Source organism: Takifugu flavidus, chromosome 7 (assembly GCF_003711565.1).
Source record: "Takifugu flavidus isolate HTHZ2018 chromosome 7, ASM371156v2, whole genome shotgun sequence".
NCBI classification, from domain to species: Eukaryota; Metazoa; Chordata; class Actinopteri; order Tetraodontiformes; family Tetraodontidae; genus Takifugu; species Takifugu flavidus.
The window spans coordinates 908,366-929,334 of NC_079526.1; the positions used below are offsets into that span (position 1 = coordinate 908,366).

Genomic DNA, 20,969 nt, shown 5'->3' on the forward strand with positions numbered 1-20,969 from the left:
GAACTGATTCCTTTTGTTTTTGGCTTTTCTTCTGTTCCTGTAATACTGGATTACACCAAGATGCATTTTCCCTCACCCTTACTATGATGATTCCCATTTTATATCTGTAACATATTCATCATAAAAATCTGTCATTCTGGTTGTGAGAAAATTGATTAGCTTCCTGCTGCCATGACAAGTGACAGGATTTCCCCTGATGTCCCACCACAGCAGACTGGACATGTCAGGCTAAATGCCAAAGCTGAAGTCAACATATCTCTCTTATTTTTTCTTTTTGAAGTGAATCAAGACTGTTAGACTAAAATTGTGACAATAATTAATTTTATTCACAAACGGGCAATTAATCGCGCTCAAACGTGAACCGCGTGCCTGTAGTCTGGTCCCATCATTGCGTCAGGACACACATCCTCAAGGGGTTGTGGCTCTGTGTCCAAACACATCCAGCACCCCTTTAAAATGCCAATGGTGCGTTCAATGGTGGAGCGACTGCGCGCATGCATCTGATTGAATAAAATTTCCTGTGGAGTCTGAGGGTTGGTCAGTGGTGTCAACAACCAGGGAGCCAGGGCATATCCTCGATCCCCTAATAAAATAAATCAAGATAAAATCAAATAAAAAGACAGTTTTGGCATGGTTTCCAATTTGGTTGATTAATGTTAAGTCATTGGCACATTTACGTCATTTTAAAATTCTCCGTGAATCACCAAAAATAGGAAATAAATAAATATGACATAATTATCATTGTAATATTGAATTTTATTGAACTCCACAAGAGAAGAAAACACAACCATGTCGGCACTGAAATGTGCGTAAGAGTACTCCTGAGTGTTCGTAGGATTTGTTCTTACCTATGCATAAATCCAGGATAAGAAGAAATTGGTGAATGCCACAATCTTCGTAAAATGTTCGTAAGTGGGACTTAAGAACAAATTTGTTCATAAGAACGTTTCGTGAATCTGGCCCAATAAGCTTTTTCAAAGAGGTAGGTTTTAAGTCTGATCTTAAAAGTAGCGATGGACTCAGCCTCCCGTACCTGGACAGGGAGCTGGTTCCATAGCAGGGGGGCCTGGTAGCTAAATGCTCGGGCCCCCATTCTACTCCTAGAAACTCTGGGAACCACAAGTAGACCAGCATTCTGAGAGCGGAGCGGTCGATTGGGCTGATAAGGTATCACTAGCTCCTCCAGGTAGGATGGAGCTAGGCTCTGAGGACCTTGTAGGTCAAAAGAAGGGTTTTAAAAATTATTCTAAATTTAACGGGCAGCCAAAGAAGAGACGCCATTACAGGAGTTATATGATCTCTTTTGTCAATACCTGTCAATCCTCTGGCTGCAGCATTTTTGATCAGGCATAGATCATAGAGAATACATACAGAAATACATTATATTAAGTAAATTATGCTGCCGGTAGAGTCAAGTTGAGTGGGTCAGCGGGGTCGGAGGTCAGCATGCAGCTCTGAAGGTGGCTTTCCACTAGTAAGAATACACACAGAAGAATAATTTCAATAAAGTAAATATACTGTAATCTCAGCCAACAATACAAATGTGACCTCATAATCATATGATCCCTTCAATTCCCACCCAGATTAGCAACTTTACAATTGACAACAAAGCTTTATCCAGAAGGTTTATTACTGCTCGTTCTGTCCAATCTCTCCGCCTCTCCTCCGGCCGCATCACTCAGGTGCTGCAACTAGTCCCAGGTGAAGCATCAGTGACTTATAAAAAAGACTTTATTTGTCTCATGCAATCAATGTTGTAATTAATTCATTTTTAACCTTTTAAGATTATTTATGCAAACAGCAATTAATACACACCTGTAACAAGGGAGTTGGCATGTTCACATTTCACTTGTGTGCAGCTGCGTCCAGAAATGGATGTTTTAGCCAGGAAGCCGCTCTCACTGCACTAATGTGCTCCTGGATTGTGTGGCTAAGGTAATAGGCTTCTCAAAGCATCTTGTCCTTCAGTCACGGGGTGCTGCAGTTTTGCTTTTCTTCTTGTTGCCAACAGGAAGCTGCTGTGTGCAGCAATACTTTCCTGTGCAGACTGAAGCAGTTTCAAGTTTTCCAATCTGTTATTATCGTTTTACACATGTTGAGAATCCTCTGTTCACATTTCATGAGCCCTCATTTGAAATATCTATGGACACATGAGTGTACAATCATGTTTAGTTAAAATGTTTGAGCATGAACCCTTCAAAGGATCCCATCATTCATTTCTTTAACTTTAAGAAAACAATTCAAGAATCGAAGACGTACGGTAGCACAGAACTGATTCCTTTTGTTTTTGGCTTTTCTTCTGTTCCTGTAATACTGGATTACACCAAGATGCATTTTCCCTCACCCTTACTATGATGGTTCCCATTTTATATCTGTAACATATTCATCATAAAAATCTGTCATTCTGGTTGTGAGAAAATTGATTAGCTTCCTGCTGCCATGACAAGTGACAGGATTTCCCCTGATGTCCCACCACAGCAGACTGGACATGTCAGGCTAAATGCCAAAGCTGAAGTCAACATATCCACATTTGAAGTTTTTTATGATGTTTTATGTTTTCATTTTAACATGCTGTAGTGTGTGTGTGCGTGCGTGTGTGTGTGTGTGGTGTGTGTGTGTGTGTGTGTGTGTGTGTGTGTGTGTGTGTGTGTGTGTGTGTGTGTGTGTGTATGTGTGTTGCTTCCATTGCCATTTATTTCACTTTCCTTGTCCAAAACCAGGAACCACAGTTTCTTCTTGTTTCCAGATCGTTACGTCCTGGTTGGCAGTCACCATGACAATGACCGTGGAGGCGGAGCTTTAGCAGTCATGAATCAGCTGATTGCAGCACTGACAGAGCAAACCAAGCGAGGATGGGTGCCCGACCGCACGACTGTGTTCTGCTCATGGGGGGGCACAGCTCTGGGGAACATTGGGTCTTACGAGTGGGGAAAGGTCAGTAAGCACAAGAGAATATGTTTTATTTACATTGTAGCTACAGGCAACTGTGAATCAATCCCTCCCATCTCATCTCATCTTCTTAACCTCTTTATCCCTTTTGGGGTCATGGGGAGGGTCCACAACGGCACAGCAGTAGCCTCCAGTTGATCCAAAATGCTGCAGCCAGAGTTCTGACAGGTATTGACAAAAGAGATCACATAACTCCTGTACTGGCGTCGCTTCATTGGCTGCCCGTTAAATTTAGAATAATTTTTAAAACCCTTCTTTTGACCTACAAGGTCCTCAGAGGCCTAGCTCCATCCTACCTGGAGGAGCTAGTGATACCTTATCAGCCCAATAGACCGCTCCGCTCTCAGAATGCTGGTCTACTTGTGGTTCCCAGAGTTTCTAGGAGTAGAATGGGGGCCCGAGCATTTAGCTACCAGGCCCCCCTGCTATGGAACCAGCGCCCTGTCCAGGTACGGGAGGCTGACTCCATCGCTACTTTTAAGATCAGACTCAAAACCTACCTCTTTGAAAAAGCTTATTGTTACTAATTCAGTAGTTCCAGTTACTATCATAGACAGACAAATTATCATACTTAGGGGGTCGTCTAATCGTTAGGTCACATCTTAGTTATGCTGTTATAGGCCAAGGCTGCCGGGGTCCGGAAACATGATCACCTGACAGGCCTCTGTCACTCCACTGGGTCATGGTTTCCTCTCCTCTCCTCTCCTCTCCTTTCCTCTCCTTTCCTCTCCTCATCAAGCAGACTAGTTATGCTGATTCTTGTGTAGTTTTTCTGCCCCCCCCTATTTATTTACAGGTATCGCCGCCCTCGGAGCTGCATAATGACCTCCGGCCCCGCTGAAGTGATTTTACATCATATTTTTTGTGTGTGTTTCTGTGCTCTGTGCCTCTCCTCTCCTCTCCTCTCCTCTCCTCTCCCCCTCCTTCTCCTTTTCCTCTCCCTCTCCTCTCCTCTCCTTTCCTCTCCTCTTTCCCCTCCTCCTCCTTCTCCTTCTCCTCTCCTCTACCTCCCCTTCACTCTACTTCTCCTCTCCTCTACCCCTCTCCTCTCCTCTCCTACCTATCCTATCCTCTACCTGTCCTCCCCCTTCTCCTCTCTCTTTACCCAGCCGGCCATCAGCAGGAGGGTCCCCCTACATGAGCCTGGTCCTGCTCAAGGTTTCTTCCTGTTAAAGGGGAGTTTTTCCTTGCCACTGTTGCTTGTCTGGGGTCAGGCCCTGTGATTCTGGAAAGTGCCTTGAAACAATTTTGATTTTATAAGACGCTATATAAATAAAGATTGATTGATCTGTCGCCATCAACATTTAAACAGATAAAGGGTCTGGAGTTGACTGCTACTGTTCAACCAGCGTCTATTTAGCACAAGTCCAACATACGACCAAAAAGTTGTGGAAATGAGTGCAGTTCCATGAAAACCTGCTCTAGTATGCAGGAAGGACCTCCACTCTTTATGGGGCAATCATTTACAAGCAGAACTAAAAAACTTACATTAGTAAGACTTGAAAGAAGAGATATGAGCTGGCTGAGTGCCGGAACTATTCAGACAAACCTGAGTTCAACCATGATAAGAACAATCAGGTCGTCAGTAGCGTGACCAGGTGTACCAGGGTAGCTGCTTTCAAACTCACCACAGAAAGGACAGGAGGGGGAGGACCAGGACTCCGGCACTGATGTGTCCATCACATGGACAAAAAAATCAAACGACAAGTCCATGATGGTTTGAAGTCACAACCTGTGGTGAAATGGACGGTTAAAGACATACATCAGTATCTGTAGTGAAAATGGATTTATAGAAGAAAGGGACGTTAAGGAATACTAATGTGTGTGTGTGTGTCTGTGTGTGTGTGTGTGTTTTATTAGGACAACAACATTGTGTTAAAGAGCAGTGCGGTGGCCTACATCAGTCTGAATTCTCCTGTCAGAGGAACTGAGACTCTGAGAGCCTCAGCATCTCCAACACTGTTGCAGCTCACCTCAGATATACAGAAGGTACGGAGCGCCCAAAGACACATGCACAAGTGCCATATGTATAGCCATAAGCCTAAATGTCCACATATATGAACACATCTTTAGGGTGTTGCTTGTTTGTCTCTAACCATAACCAGCCTGTGACCCTTTGACCTTCAATAAGTATCAGTCCTCAATTAACAGCAAAAACACTGACTGCTACTTGGGGGGCACTGCTACTGATCTGATTTGATCTACATAAAACTTGGCTCTATCACACACACGTACAGTCGGCTGTGGCCATTTTCCCGATGAATTTTCGCACCTCAACGACTCAGTTTCTTTATTCAAACTGGGGGGTGTTTTTCACTTCATCCCTGGCAGATACAGCAACTTCTCCCCAGCTCTTACTGTGTTGGTCTACTGTGAAAACTTTTCTTCTTTCAGAAGACAAACACCTCACCATCCCTCTCATTTCTTGGGTCCGCCTGCGCTGCTGCCACCTCCTCCTCCTCCTCCTTTTGTTCTTCACCTTCTCCCTTAAGCACTTCATCCTTCCTTTCATACCTTGCTCCATCTTCTGTCACTGCTTAATCTCATCTTTCATCAGTGGAAAGTGCACCCTCTCCCCCATTTCTCACATCTCTCATTAAAATATCTCTCTTTCTCCTCCTGCCATGTCCTGGGGGAAGACACTGTTTTTGTTCATGTCTCCAGGTTTTAGGAGCACAAACTTACTGCCACCACAACCACAACTGAGAAAAGAGCAACCAAAAAAAAAGCTTTTCATGTATTAAAATCAGACTGCTGACTGGTTTAAATGTGCACATATACTCAAATCTCAGCCAAAATCTGCAAAATCAGTCTTGACTCCTATAGAGCAGGACAGGAGGTGTTACCAGTGCTCTCTTCTGTATTGTGTAAAGGGTTTTTTGTATTATTACATACACGACAATGTGTTCAATTGTGAAAAGCAGTCAACAACTAATGAGAACTTACGCTGAAGTCCAGACAAAAAGGCTTTTCATGTACTGACATTTGGATGAGAGAAAATGTTGGTTAAGAGTCAACAGTTAGCCATCTAGCCAATCAGAAGAGTAGCCATCCAAAGGAGTGCTTGTCATTTAGACAGGATGTATAGACACAATGACTTGTCTGATATTATAGCTCTGGACAGATAAAAGCATTATTGTGGATGACTTCAATAGTCATGTAAATTTTGAAAATTACAGTTCACGGTTTATTGGCTAATAACAGGATAATTTGTATATTGTTTATAAATTAGTTAATTTGACATGAGATGTTCATAGCCTGGCTGAGGCATAAAGAGTTGGCAATGTTGTCCAGAGAGAGCAGCGAGCAGCTAGTGATCTTCTGAGCTGTGTTGATCACACTCTGCAGAGCTCTCCTGAGAAAAGCACGCCGACAGTATACCAACCTCTTGTGTAGGCCGACTCTTCTCCACCTGAGATAAGCAGAACCACAGTGGTGTCATCAGCATATTTGATGATGGCTTCGGCGAGAGTGAGAGATAGGGCAGTGTGCAGATGTATGTATACAAAGACGTGGACTCAGCGTTGAGTGTGATGGGGCCTGACATTTTGTAGGTGGCCAGAAAGGAACTCCTTAATCCATATGCAGATGGTGGTAGAGAGACAGAGAGAGCTTGTCAGTTAAGATTACTGGGGTGCTGGAGGCCAAGCTATAGTCTACCAAGAGCATCCTTACATAATTGCCCTGGTGTTTCAGGGGGCTCAGTGCAGTGTGAAGAGCTGTTTAAAAGTCTTCTCTCATTTAAAAAAAAAAGCTTAACGTTTCTTGATGAAACCTGGAAGAACACCCTCCAATCTGCCACAATGTTGGCAAGGATTTTTCCCACTATTGAGGCTGCTGCTGAAAGTTCTCATCTATATACACATTTTGAAATCAGGAGTTAAGACAGTAGTCTTCACACCATGTTCATCACCACAACCTACTGAGTAAAATCATTTAAACTGTCATTTAAATCTGTCTAAATAAACAGAAAAATGGAAACCAAAAAACATAGATGAAATGAATCCAAAATATGAGTAGGTCTTGGTATTGTTCCAGCTCTCCCATCACAACCTCCCAACCCTGCCCAATACCTATAAAAACAAGGCAAATATGGTACCTTTCAAAAACAAATCCCATCAAGTGCCTCATAAAAACCCTCAAAAAACCCCAAAACATTTCAGCATTTTATTCAAGCATCTGCTATTAGAAACAAGAGTTTACTTTAGTTGGCTGCCCAGCGATACTTGAGAATCAGAATGGCTGGACCCTGAAATTTCATCAGCCATCTCCCTGATGCTGCTCTGCTGCAGGGATGATGTGCTTCTCAACATTGTTCATCGCTCTTTCTGGATCTATGAATTCCTTTGTTTCTGTTTTGTCTCTGACACAGAGACAGGCTGGAAAAGGGATATTAGACCAGATGTTGTGAGTATTTTGGAGCAACTTTCTGAGCTCAGTGAACACAGCTCTGGCTTTGGAAGGACAGAAAGTGTATTTCCGTTGTAGTGAAGAGGAGCGAGGCCACATGCCCAGCTCAGTACCTCAGCAGTCTTTGAAATAGTGACATTTGGCCACAATTGCTCATGGAGGGTTTTCTTGGACTTCTGCCCAGACACATTTTTAGGTCTGATGAGGACATATCTGGGCAATGGAACAGAGCTGGTCACCCTAAAGAGAAGCAACCAATAAGGTTGGGAGACATTACTAGTATGCTGGCCCTCTTTATGTACAAACAAAAACAGTTGACCAACAAAATATTATGCATGCTCTGCAAGGACTTTTCAGCCAAACACTTTCAGCTTTAAATATCACATGGAAGCGAAGCATTTGTTCAATCATCAAGATAATCATCATATCAGGTATTTGAATTGCATGGTCTTGTGGGAGTAGCAGTTTTTATGTGGGTACCCACAGGCCTGTGTCCTTGGGGATGAGATGGGACCTCTGCTGGATCCCAGTGGAGTCATGCTGCTTCACCAAGATACAGAGGAGACAGAGCAGTTAGTGAAGCTTCAGACCTATCCTAAAGATACAAAGTCTTGGATGTCTTCAAATGAACTTCTCCTTAATTCAGGAAAAAAAAAAACTGAGGTCATGGTGTTTGGTCCTGAACTTCTCAGGGATAGATTAGATCACATGATCACTCTAGATGGTATCTCCTTAGCCTCTAGTCTCTCTCTCTTGGAGTAACTTTTGACCAAAATCTATCCTTTAACTCACACATTAAAATAGTCTCAAGAAGTGCATTTTTCACCTGAGAAGCATAGCAAAGATCAGGAAACTACTGATGCGGCATGATGCTGAAAAGTTAGTCCAGCATTTCTTACTTCCAGGCTGGACTATGGTAATTCTTTATTAACAGGGTGTCGAAACAACTCTTTGAGGAGCCTACAGCTTTAACTTTAATTCCTCAGTGAAATATTTGCAGGTTTGATGTCTATTCCCTTCTCTGTCTGACCTTCACCTCCCTCTCCTTTACCCAGCAGTCCTTCAGCAGCAGGGTCCCCGTATAAGTAAAGGGAGTTTTCCTTTGCCGCTGTTTCTGGTTGGGGCTCAGGCCCTGGGTTTGTGTAAAGCACCAAGAGATCCTTGATTGTAACAGCTGCTGATAAATAGAAATGATATGAATTGAATGTAGATAGACAGGATGGTATGGTTGAGAAGGAAAAACAATGTCTTTCTCCTTAACTATTAGTTTCTTTCACCAGTTGAGAGAAACCCCAAACTGTCCAGACTGTTACTCTCAGGCCTATAGATATTTGCTGTCCTGAAGCAGCTTCAGATCTCTCTGTGGCCACACCTTGTTTTCCTTTCCAAGGCAGTGCTGAGGTAGCAGCAAAACAAGTTAGATGCTTCTGCTATATTCAAGGTTAGCATTCTCTGTTAGGGCAAGCTAAATACAGACTGGGTGGCACCGTACATGCACATACTTAGTGACTCAACCCCCCTCCAGCTTTCTAACCTTTTGTATTCCTCTCAGCACAAATGACTGGTCTGAATTGGTGCTGCTCTACATGTGTGAACTGTTGCTGTGTTGGTAACACTAACTCCCAGTTTCAGTTAATTTTGTTTCATCTGGGTCTCTGTTCCAGAACCTCAAGAACAACAATGGTCACATGCTTCAACATGGGATCAATCTTGATGGCAGAAAGGCTATGTCTAATAATAATAATAATAATAATAATAATAATAATAATAATATAATAATAATAATAATGATAATAATAATAATAATAATAATAATAACAGTTGGGGTGATGGATCACTGGTCATCTCTAAATGACTTCCCCCATTTTCACCTCTTACAAATATTTCAGAATTGGCCTGAAGATGTCGTTAATCATATTTGCACAACACTTGATACTCTGTGTTTTCTGGGACCTGTCTTCCTCCTCAACATGCTGCTTTGGTGATGGTTCTGGATATGGGAGCTTTGGAACCAATTAAAATGGCAAAGATGCATCTGCTGTGGAGGATTTACACCGGAAAGTTGGACAACAGGGGTTAGATGGACAGAAATGAGGAGAGTGGGAGGAAAATAAAGCTGTTAAACTTTGCCTGCTTTTTTGGACAAAAGAATAGAAAACACATAGTCAGAAGCCCATACTTTAATTGGGTGATCTTCTAGAGATGTATGTGGGGAGTCGAGAGTGGGCTGATCCTGACAGGTACCTCCACCTGAGAACAAATGCTCACTAGTGGACAGCACATCGTTAGACTGCAAAGGACAACAGTGGCAATGGTGTTACTGGGGTGTGTGTATGTGTATATGGGTATGTGTGTGCATGCCTGTGTGCTGTGTGTGTGTGTGTGTGTGTGTGTGTGTACATATCTGTGCATTATATATGTGTATCTATACATATGTGTGTTTGTGTGTGTGTGTCTGCATTATGTTTGTGCATTGTGTGTGCATGTCTGCAAGTGTAGCTGTCTTTGACTCAGTGATTTGTACTGTTGCCTCAGAGCAAGAAGGTTGTTGGTTGGAATCCTGTAGGGGCCAGAGGATAAGAGAGCTGGGGGTGTGTGTAAATGTTTGTTGTGTACCTTTGCTGCCCTCTCCTCTCCTCTCCTCTCCTCTCCTCTCCTCTCCTCTCCTCTCCTCTACTTCCTTTCTATCCTTTTATTCTGGTCTCCCTCAGAGCAATAATGGCCTCTGTGATTTCTGCTAAATTTCACTCTTTCCTGAGAGACATAAAGAACACACTACACCACATGTTACCATGGATACTGGTTTGATCAATACAACCAATTAATGTCTTTGCTCTTCCTGCGGCTATCTGCTATCTAGTCTTTTTTACTTACTTGGGTTCAGTTTTCTACAGTATGGAGCCATCTTGCCGGTCACTGAATAAGAAGGCACAAATGGAATCATTACGATGAAATTTTAGTGGAATTTTTCACCCATCCTCTTCAAGAGTATTGTGGGAACACTGGAATGTTGTGTTTTATGGAAGCATAATTTCAAGACAAACTTCCTTGGTTTGCTGGCCACATAATCACACTGTAAATGGTTATATGAACATAATCTGGACTAGCAAATAGGCAAAGTAGTTTTATGTTCATCTGCTTTATGTGTTTTTCCCACATAAACCATTATAAATGTCAGAGTAAATCACCAGAATAAGTGTCACGCTTTATGGCTGCAACCGTAAGGCTCAATTCGACAGCACACTTGGCATTATAGTCACAATTTAGCATGTAAGATATTTCTAAATGAGCTGCTGTATTCAGGAAAGGCACTGAGAGTGCAGCCTGAAAACCAATAATCAGCTGCTAAAATCTCCAAAGGAATAATCAGTCAGCAAGGGTCTTCAATCATAGTTTCAGATTACAATAATGGGTGAGGCTGAACACGTCACTGCTGCCTTCTCAGGTGTTCTAGTCATGCATTGAGTCAAAACTCAGTTTAACAAAAGCTGTGACAAATATGCACAGAATCAACAGAGAATGTGACAAAACACCATAAACATCTAGAACAGGACTACTGTTGATGCAGAAATGTCCCTCTTTGCATGACAACCTCACCAGAATGATTGCAGCAGTAAAAAACACTTCACTTTGAACAGTTTCCCAGCTGTATTTATTGTCTTTGTTTGGATGGATTTCATTTTTATTTCATTTATATCAGGGACGTCGCTAATGTTGCCGATGTGTACAAGACTCATTAATAATAATTGGTAGGTTCATTCTAATGATTTTTTACAGACTAAATTATTTAAAAGTCGAGGTGGATCGTTTTTACATTTGGATCTCCTTGTTACTTTCTTTAGAACGCATGCATGCACGCACATGGGCGCACACACATACCAACATATATATTGAGCACCCTGAGGCCGTACACAAAGCAAAAAGAGGGAGGTCAAAGAGTAGTTACTATCCAGGATGAAACATGAGATCAGTGAGGAAGGAAGATGGTCAGGAAGATGGTCCGCCAAGACAAGGTGGAAACAGCCAAAACTAGACAGAAGAACAGTTGGAACCATAATGGGAAGCCAAGGCCGTGCTTGCTCTGTAGGCTTTGATCACTGCAGCACAACAACATGCTGTGAGCACAAAAGCGATAGAAGCTGTGATCTACCACACCAGGCCACATCCAGGGCGCAACATCTACCACCCCAGGCAACATCCAGGGTGCAACATCTACCACACCAGGCCACATCCAGGGTGCAGCACCTACCACCCCAGGCAACATCCAGGGTGCAACATCTACCACCCCAGAAAAGATCAACGGTGCAGGCTTTGCAAAGAACCCCCTGAGAGAATCCAGTTCATAACAGAAGTGTGCAAGATGCTAGCAGGTCAATCATATATGGAACATCACATCCAAGTAGCTGCTATAGTGAACAAGAACATCTGGACCAAGTTTGGACTGGAAACTCTGAAGTCAATGACAATGACATTGACATGAGACATTGTGGTCCACCAGTCCCAGAAATACCATCTGAGATATGTCCAGAAGAGTGCAGTGCTTCTAGCCCTGTGGTAGAGGAGTCGTGCTTGAAGGAGGATCAGCTCACCCAGGGAAAGAGGGCGAGTGGGTGATTTTATATATACAGTACAACACTCACACTTTTGCAAAGATTATATTGTAATTTTTGGGACAACACTTTAGAAACGACACTTTGATATAGCTAAAAGTAGCCGGTATACAGCTTGTATGGCAGCATTGATTAACTGTCTCTTCATAGTTGTATGCTGACCTACTGACCCCGCTGACCCACTCAACTCAACTCTACCGGCAGTTTATTATAATTAATATAATGTATTTCTATGTTGTCTACCTATTCTCACCTCTACCTGTCATCCTTCCCCTTCTCTCTCTCTCTACTCAGCCGACCATCAGCAGGAGGGTCCCCCTATATGAGCCTGGTCCTGCTCAAGGTTTCTTCCTGTTAAAGGGGAGTTTTTCCTTGCCACTGTTGCTTGTTTGGGGCCAGGCCCTGGAATTCTGTAAAGTGCCTACAAACAATTTTGATTGTAACAGAGGCTATATAAATAAAGATTGATTGATTAAGCCCAAAGTAGCACCAATAATTACACAGAAAATAAAGTAGCACAGCTGTGTTTATTTTCTTATATTTTTATTTATCAATTTTTCAATTTGATCAAAATCACCAAAATGGGTTTGCGTTGTCATTTTATTCAAGATTTTGTTTTGAGAAAGAAAATATTACTGAAGATCACTCTGATTCTGTCAACAACTTTACCCTTTTCTCAGTTAATTTGGGAAACTTCTTTTACTTCTTAAGTATGAAGCATGCAAAACAATGCAAATAACAACAATAGAAAAACATATTTCCTGTCTGTAGCGTATGGGCTCATGGACAAGCTAAGGCAAAGAAATCCTCCTCCTGACTGTAGACTAAACTGAATGTCGTACGGGCTCCAAGTGTGAATGTTTGAACAGTACGTGAAACAGGAGACCTCAGCCAAACTCGTATATACGATATGAAGGCTGGGATCCAAGGCCACATAATATAGTCGGTTGCTGTTCTTTGGAAGATCAAAAGTCAAAGTCCTTCTTGAATCGAGAATGACACCAAAATGTAATCAGCTCTTCCTTGGCACCTTATCAACATGTTTGTTATTATTTTATGTTTGTTATTCCGCTTTTTTTGCCACTTTTTCAGCTCAGGTGCTAAGCCTTTTATTGGGGCTATGTGATGGGCCCTTTTTCCAAGCCGATTGGCATGGGTTTCCACGACATGAATGTTTCTTTGGCTGAGTCTTCAGCCCTGCAGCTGGCGCTGATCTTTTAGGAGGATGCGGTGGTGTAGGTCTGCAGAGGTTAGCAGGCTGAATAGGTTTGGCTTCATGCTTGGGAATTATCAATCTTTATAAATAGCATCTGTTACAATCAAAATTGTTTGATTGTAACAGATTGATTGTGTTTAATTGCTTTACAGAATCCCAGGGCCTGACCCCCAACAAGCAACAGTGGCAAGGAAAAACTCCCCTTTAAAAGGAAGAAAACTTGAGCAGGACCAGGCTCATGTAGGGGGACCCTCCTGCTGATGGCCGGCTGGGTAGAGAGAGAGGAGAGGAGAGAGGAGAGGAGAGGAGAGGAGAGGAGGAGGAGAGGAGAGGAGAGGAGAGGAGAGGAGAGGAGGGGGGGGGGGGGGGAGGAGAGGAGAGGAGAGGAGAGGAGAGGAGAGGAGAGGAGAGGAGAGGAGAGGAGACCATGACCCAGTGGGGTGACAGAGGCCTGTCAGGTTATCATGTTTCTGGACCCCGGCAGCCTTGGCCTATAAGAGCATAGCTAAGATGTTAACCTAATGATTAGACAACCCCCTAAGTATGATCATTTCTCTGTCTTTGATAGTAACTGGAACTACAGAATTTGTAACAATAAGCTTTTTCAAAAAGGTAGGTCTTAAGTCTGATCCTAAAAGTAGAGATGGAGTCAGCCTCCTGTACCTGGACAGGCAGCTGGTTCCATAGCAGGGGGGGCTGGTGGCTAAGTGTTCGGCCCCCATTCTACTCCTAGAGACTCTGGGAACCACAAGTAGACCAGCATTCTGAGAGCGGAGCGGTCTATTGGGCTGGTAAGGTGTCACGAGCTGTCACTCCAGGTAGGATGGAGCTAGGCCTCTTTAAATTATTAAAAATTATTCTAAATTTAATGGGCAGCCAATGAAGAGACGCCAGTAGAGGAGTAATGTGATCTCTTTTGTCAATACCTGTCAGAACTCTAGCTGCAGCATTTTGGATCAGCTGGAGGCTTCTTAAAGAGTTGTTTGGACACCCTGATAATAAAGAATTACAATAGCCCAGCCTGGAAGTAACAAAAGCATGAACTAACTTTTCAGCATCATGCCGCGCCAGTAGTTTCCTGATCTTTCTGATGTTCATCAAGTGAAACAACTTCTAGAGACTGTTTTAATGTGTGAGTTGAAGGAGAGCTTTTGGTCAAAAGTTACTCCTAGATTCCTCACAGAGAGACTAGATGTTAATGAGATACCATCTAGAGTGATCATGTGATCTAATCTATCCCTGAGAGGTTCAGGAACAAACACCATGGCCTCAGTTTTTCCTTTAAGTTAAGGAGGAGGAAATTTGAAGACATCCAGGACTTTATATCTTTAAGATAGGTATGAAGCTTCACTAACTTCTCTGTCTCCTCTGGTTTCATGGATAAATATAGCTGAGTGTCATCAGCATAACAATGAAAATTTATCCCATGCTGCCGAATAATGTTCCCTAAGGGAAACATGTACATGGTGAAGAGGATTGGTCCAAGTACAGAACCTTGTGGAACTCCATGGCTAACCCTACTGTATGAAGAGGGAACGCCATGGACATGAGCAAACTGGTATCTATCAGATAGATACAATCTAAACTAGTCTAGTGCTGTCCCTTTAATCCCAATCACATGTTCCAGTCTCTGTAACAGGATGCTGTGATCAACTGTATCAAAAGCAGCACTGAGGTCCCGCAGAATTAGCATAGAGACCAGTCCATGATCTGAAGCTATAAGAAGATCATTAGTAACTTTAAGAAGTGCTGTTTCTGTACTGCCAATGAAGAGACGCCAGTGCAGGAGTTATGTGATCTCTTTTGTCAATACTTGTCAGAACTCTGGCTGCAGCATTTTGGATCAGCTGGAGGCTTCTTAAAGAGTTGTTGGGACACCCTGATAATAAAGAATTACAATAGTCTATCCTGGAAGTAACAAATGCATGGACAAACTTTTCAGCGTCATGCCATGTCAGTAGTTTCCTAATCCTTGTGATGTTAGATGTCTGTGTAGATTCTCAATCATCCAGGTCATCGTATCCATGGTAGTTTTCTCTGTCAAATGGATTGTGTTTCTTCTCTTTTGAAGACGTTTTGCCTTCTATCCAGAAGGCTTCTTCAGTTCTGAACTTGCCGGGGACAGAGCTTGAAAATATAGCCCGTGTGGACCATTGGCATGTTAATTATCTGAGTGGTCACCTGAGTGTCGTTGACAGGGTCGTTCACCTAGTTTCGGTTGAGGTGTCTCCCCTTTGTCTGCTGGCTCACTTGGTGGTGAGTCGCTAGGTCTCCTGGAATGGTGTGAACATTTGTTTTGCTGTTGGAAGGAGTGGAGGACTGCATTGTCAGTGGGTGATAGGAAGTGCCTCAGCCCACCACTTCTGTTTAAGGATGATTTTTCCAATTTGACATGGATAGCTTCCTTTACACCCCTGTCAAACCAGCGGTCTTCTCTGGCCAGTATCCGTACTTGACTGTCCTCAAAGGAGTGCCCACTCGCCTTTAGATGTAAGTGGACTGCTGAGTCTTGACCCGAAGCGGTGGCACGTCTGTGTTGTGCCATTCTTCTGTGGAGAGGTTGTTTGGTTTCCCCAATGTACAGTTCCTTGCATTCCTCCTGGCACTGTACAGCATAAACAACACTACTTTGTTTGTGTCTTGGTGTCTTGTCCTTCGGGTGTACCTACCTCTGTCTGAGAGTGTTGCTGGGTTTGAACTGTGATGTTCCTCGGGTGAAAAAAGGCACTTCTAGAGACTGTTTTAATGTGTGAGTTGAACGACAGATATATACTGTATTACAAGAATAGCACTACCTTTCTCATCTTTGTGCTTTCTGCTTGAGTGTCCTAACCTAACCTGTGAATGTAGATTTTACAACACAAACAGCTTGTTTAAAATATATATAAAAATATATATATAAAAAATCTCTTCCTCGCCCTCCTGGGCGGTGCCTCCTTCCTTCAGACTCGGGTCGTCTACCAGAGGCCTGGGAGTCTGAGGGTTCTGTGCAGGATCTTAGCTGTTCCTAGGACTGCATTCTTCTGGACAGAGATCTCTGATGTGGTTCCTGGTATCTGTTATATATATATAAAAACACTGGAAGAGTATCTGTGAGAAAGAGGCAACGCACAACATTATTGCCCACTGGCTGCAAGACCTACAAGCTGAGCACAGCCAACTCCCAGAACAAGACCCAGTAGTCATCACCTTAGCAGACATCCAAACAAGAGTGTCCAAAATGAAGAGCTGGACAGCACCAGGGCCACACCTACTGGCTTAAGAAGCTGACTGCACTCCAGGAACGCCAGGCAGCACAGATGAACCAGCTCCTAACATCAGGGGACCACCCAGAGTGGCTAACTCAGGGCTGGACAGTCCTCATAATGAAGGACTCCCGAAGGGCATATATATATATATATATATACATACAGTATATATAAACATTATTATGTTTCCTGTGATACATATTTTGATAAATGTCATTAGTATAAAGAATGTAAATGAATGCTAATATCCATACAGTGACGGGAACACTATGGAAGCTAAATGAGCTAACAAAGCTAATAATGCAGCATCAAACACTGCTGCTGGCCTCATTGGTGTTTTTTTTTTTTTTTACCCTTGTCTCTCCTTTTTCTCCTTCTCTGGCAGAGGCAGCTCTTGAGCTGCATTCATGGTGGGAACTGCCCAGGACCCCATGTCAGCTCACCACAGTTGCCTGGAGATGTGAGTTTCTTTGCCAACCAACTGGCTGTGCCCACCATTGAGTTCGCCTTTGAGCAGACCAAAGCAGAAAAGGTAGAGTAAAACCAGAAGACAAGCTGTTTGTAGACAAGTCAGTCCTATTGTCGTTTGGTTATCTTTGTCTGACAGAACATAGCAGATTTTTAATGATTGGTAAGTCTTTCTATCAAATCAAATCTTTCATTTGAAGCTTATTTGTTTGACACAGCTGTCAATGGTGTGTCCACCTAATGTTAAGAGACTATCTAATCATCATAAGGAAACTGATGTTCTTGTTTATGCTCACAAACATCTCCACATTGTAATTTATGAATGAATAGATAAATATTTGTTCAAACACCTAGTAAAAAATTCCCACCTTATGTTTCAAATTCTTCATGAACCCTCCCTCAGAGCCTGGAGTTCATGGGTACCACAGGGTCACTGCTCTGACCTGATTCAGGAGCCTGGCCAAAGCCAAATTTCAGTCATATGCAACTGGTCTGCATCTGAAACCAACAGCAGCAGCAGCTGTTATAAAATATTAGCTTAGCCATGAAAATGTTGACTGTATCTGTCAAGGAGAACATGTTTTAAGACTCTTTGCAATATGTTGAATGTGAAACTGCTCAGAAAATAGTCTGGTCCTTGTTCCAGAACTGTTGATGCACATTCCAGTGTTACAACTACCTGAACCATGGAGTAAAAAAAAAGAAAAGGCGTGAGTGTCAAGTGTTTCCTCAAATAGAAAAAGGCAGTCCAGTGTGAGTTCAACAAACTCAGTCAAATAACATCAGTAGACCCTCTCAAACCATTAAAATTTGGTTGGCCCTTTCAGTTATCACAATTAGATAGCATTTATTTTTAATCTATATTAATTTGCATTTCATTTTACATTAGCAAAGCACACTTCTTACATAACATTTTATGTAGGTTGACTTCCCTCTTCTTCGTACATTGAGAGACTCAAAGTGCTGTTTAGTGTCTTCAATTTTTATCGCCTGCTTCTGCTGCCTGTCAACACTGGATCAGCTGCCTAATTGTGTACGTGTGATGGTAACTTGAAATGCATTTCCAGAGATGTTCCGGGTCATTCTCCACTGCAGATGGGTGAATTGTGTAAAAGTTTTAATTAGATTAATGAAGATGCATTAACACGTTCATTTAACAGCTAAAATGTGTCTAAGCCAGCAGATATGAAACGTGCATTTTAGTTTTCTTCGAATAGAGTGAAAGGAGTGAAAGCGAAAGGTAGGAGGACGGTCAGTCAATAGTGACATCAGTTCGTGCTCTGAAGCATTTGTCCTTTTTCTATAGTCGGTGACCATCTACTGGGATTCAAAAGCTTTTGTTGACATGAGCATTCTCATAAACATTGTTTCGGAATCATTTTAGAATGACAATAACCTTGTTGACAAAAATTATTATGCCTGCATTTTCCTCTTTCATTTCATGTTTGCCTATGCTTTCTGGAAATATTCTGTGGATAAGGAAATGACATTTATCCCCACGACTATAGGTTGCACAACTCTGCTCCTTTTGACAAAAACATATGAGCTTTATATCATAGATATCGTATTATATTGTACAGAATGGTTAAAAAGACTATTACTGACGAGTACATTGTCTTCCTTGTGTTGTGTAGAGAGGAATTATTGGACATGGGACCACAACTCAATGTCCTTGATGTTGACCGCCAAAATGTAATTAGTCCATCCTTGAAAATGGACGTTTGTACTCCAGTTGAAGAAATTCCCTGAAGGCGCTCCAGAGCTCTGAAATTTGCAGCATACATGACCAATCTGCTGAAATGCTTCTGGCTATGTCTGGAGGTGCATGCAGACATAAGAACACGAGGATAATAAGGAAAAATTGATTTTAACCTCGACAACCAACAAGGACACTCAACTATTCTATATGTACTCCTGCTGGCTTAAACACTTTTATTTCCCCCCCCCCCCCCCACCCCCCCCCCCCCCCCCCCCCCCCCCCCCCCCCAGTTTTTGTCGACTTACATCTTTCTGCCAATATCTGTCCAGGAAACCCAGTTAGGTCAAAATGTCTGTGAAGCTATTCTTGCAGGAACAACAAATCTGGAGAGAAAATTGAACAGGGGTTTGTCCTGAAGCAATAAAAAACTAATTGTGATCTTTTTTTAAAATGGTGAAACACCTGCAATCCTTAATTGACGCACTGCACTTGCCAACTTGTCCTGCCATGAATCCAAACCCAAGTGACAGAAGAGTTGTGTAAAATTCTGCTGTTCCAGTAGTTCACACAACAAAGTCTGCAGTGAATTATCTGCATTTTTAGAATGTCATTGTGCAGATGGAAGACACAAGAGGAAGTTATTCATGTGCCACCTGATCAAAATATCTGCTGGACATGCTGGGTTTTTTAGCCAAAGCCTGAGAGATACTAACTCTTCTTTTTTTTTTTTTTGTTAAACTATTTCTGAACATATGAGAAGATTGTTGAATGCATTGTCAAGGCAGCAGATCCCTGTCTGGGACAAATTTCTCTCACGGCAGACAAATAAAGACACTTTGACTTTGCTCTAGGATACAATAAATTCCCCACAGCAGGCCACAATCGAGCCTTGACTTCAGCAAGAGTTCACAGATACCACAGAGTGGCCTCAGGAATGTGGCCTCTGATGCTGTCCTGGAGCAAAGTAGAGTGCTACATTATGAGCAGAGGTCAGGTATGGGTTGAAATACAGTCTGTGCCACTATAATGGGAATGTGTATTGTTTCATTTGAATCATTGCATTGAAAATCTCAATCTGTAAAGTATAATTTGGAATTACATTTATTTACATTCTGTTCTCACAATTCAAATGACCTTGGTAGACATCTTGGTAGATCGGGAACAGTAACTGAGTACTGCTATGCAGGACTTCTCTTTGTCCAATCAAGACCAGGTCAAGCTCTTGAGCTGAGCTGTGCACCACCACCGTCATCAACACATTGGCACCATTACAGTATGCCACAGTCACAGCTCGGCTCTAACGCGGCAACCAAGTGAGAAATAAGACAGGAACTGGTCCAAGAAGGTGGATGCTATTAAAGCGTAGTTGTATGTGGCAAAGAAAGGAGAGAGTGAGAGAGATACTTTTTAACACCACTTTTAATAATAATAAATAGAATAAAACATTAACAATTACAATCACTCCATCATTATAGGAGGTAGTTAGAAAGATTTAACTGCCTCTGCTCTGTCGCTGAGCACAGGACACCTTCATGTCACGGCTGCTGGAACACTTCCAGGTTCGTGGTGGCCGTGTAGCCTCCAGCCTCAGTCTGGCTCTAATGCTCTGCTTCCACATAACCACCACATCACACATGTCCCATCAAGTATCCTGTCCCTGTGTGTCAGGTATATTGCCAGTTTAGCCTCTGCAGTTAAAAAGTTCAAGACCTGAAACTTGGTGCCTTCAGCTTTTTTGTAGACAGTCGCACCAATAAAAGCCTGAGCAGAGAATACGACGTTAAAATGGTTAAAAATCTCTGTTAAAACACTAAAAACCCCTGCGAGTTTGCTGCACTCTGCAAAAACATAAAAAAAACTGTCTCAGACAGACCACAGAAAGGGCATATTTTGGAGACATTTAAAACAGAGATACTGTAAAAGCATTGGTGGTGATGGCACCAAGCAGGATCCTCCACTGAAGATCTCCTGTCCTCTTTTTGGTGGGGGTTTTGTACAGGGTCCTCCATTGTGGACTCTGTCCCCCCAGCTTGTCTGTCCATACGGAGACAGCTCTGTTGAGCAGCCCCAGTCCATTAATTGTCTTTACAAAGGAGGTCCTCGAAGTATTCCTTCCACCGATCCACAACATCCCGAGTTGAGGTCAGCAGCACACCATCACCACTATGCACAGTGTTGGTCCAGAACCTTTTTGAAGCCGTCTGGAAGTCGTTCTCCATGGCCTCACCAAACTCTTCCCATGCCCAGGTCTTTGCCTCGGCAAGCGCCGTAGCTGCACTCCGCTTGGCCTGCCGGTACCTATCTGCTGCCTCAGGAGTCCCACAGGCCAGTAAGGCCCGATATGACTCCTTCTTCAGCCTGATGGCATC

The 20,969-nt window shown here is 42.8% G+C and overlaps 1 protein-coding gene across 4 annotated transcripts in view; it reads left to right on the forward strand.

Moving 5' to 3' along the window:
* LOC130528251 (inactive N-acetylated-alpha-linked acidic dipeptidase-like protein 2) overlaps nucleotides 1-17,273 on the forward strand; it is a 350,820-nt gene extending 333,547 nt beyond the window's left edge. For all 4 annotated transcript variants that reach the window (XM_057037405.1, XM_057037407.1, XM_057037404.1 and 1 more), the window contains 3 exons: nucleotides 2,747-2,934; nucleotides 4,810-4,938; nucleotides 16,819-17,273. In XM_057037405.1, the coding sequence (XP_056893385.1) occupies nucleotides 2,747-2,934; nucleotides 4,810-4,938; nucleotides 16,819-16,974 (473 nt within the window). In that variant the 3' untranslated portion in view covers nucleotides 16,975-17,273. The remainder of the gene's footprint in view (nucleotides 1-2,746; nucleotides 2,935-4,809; nucleotides 4,939-16,818) is intronic.
* The last annotated feature ends 3,696 nt before the right edge of the window (nucleotides 17,274-20,969 follow it).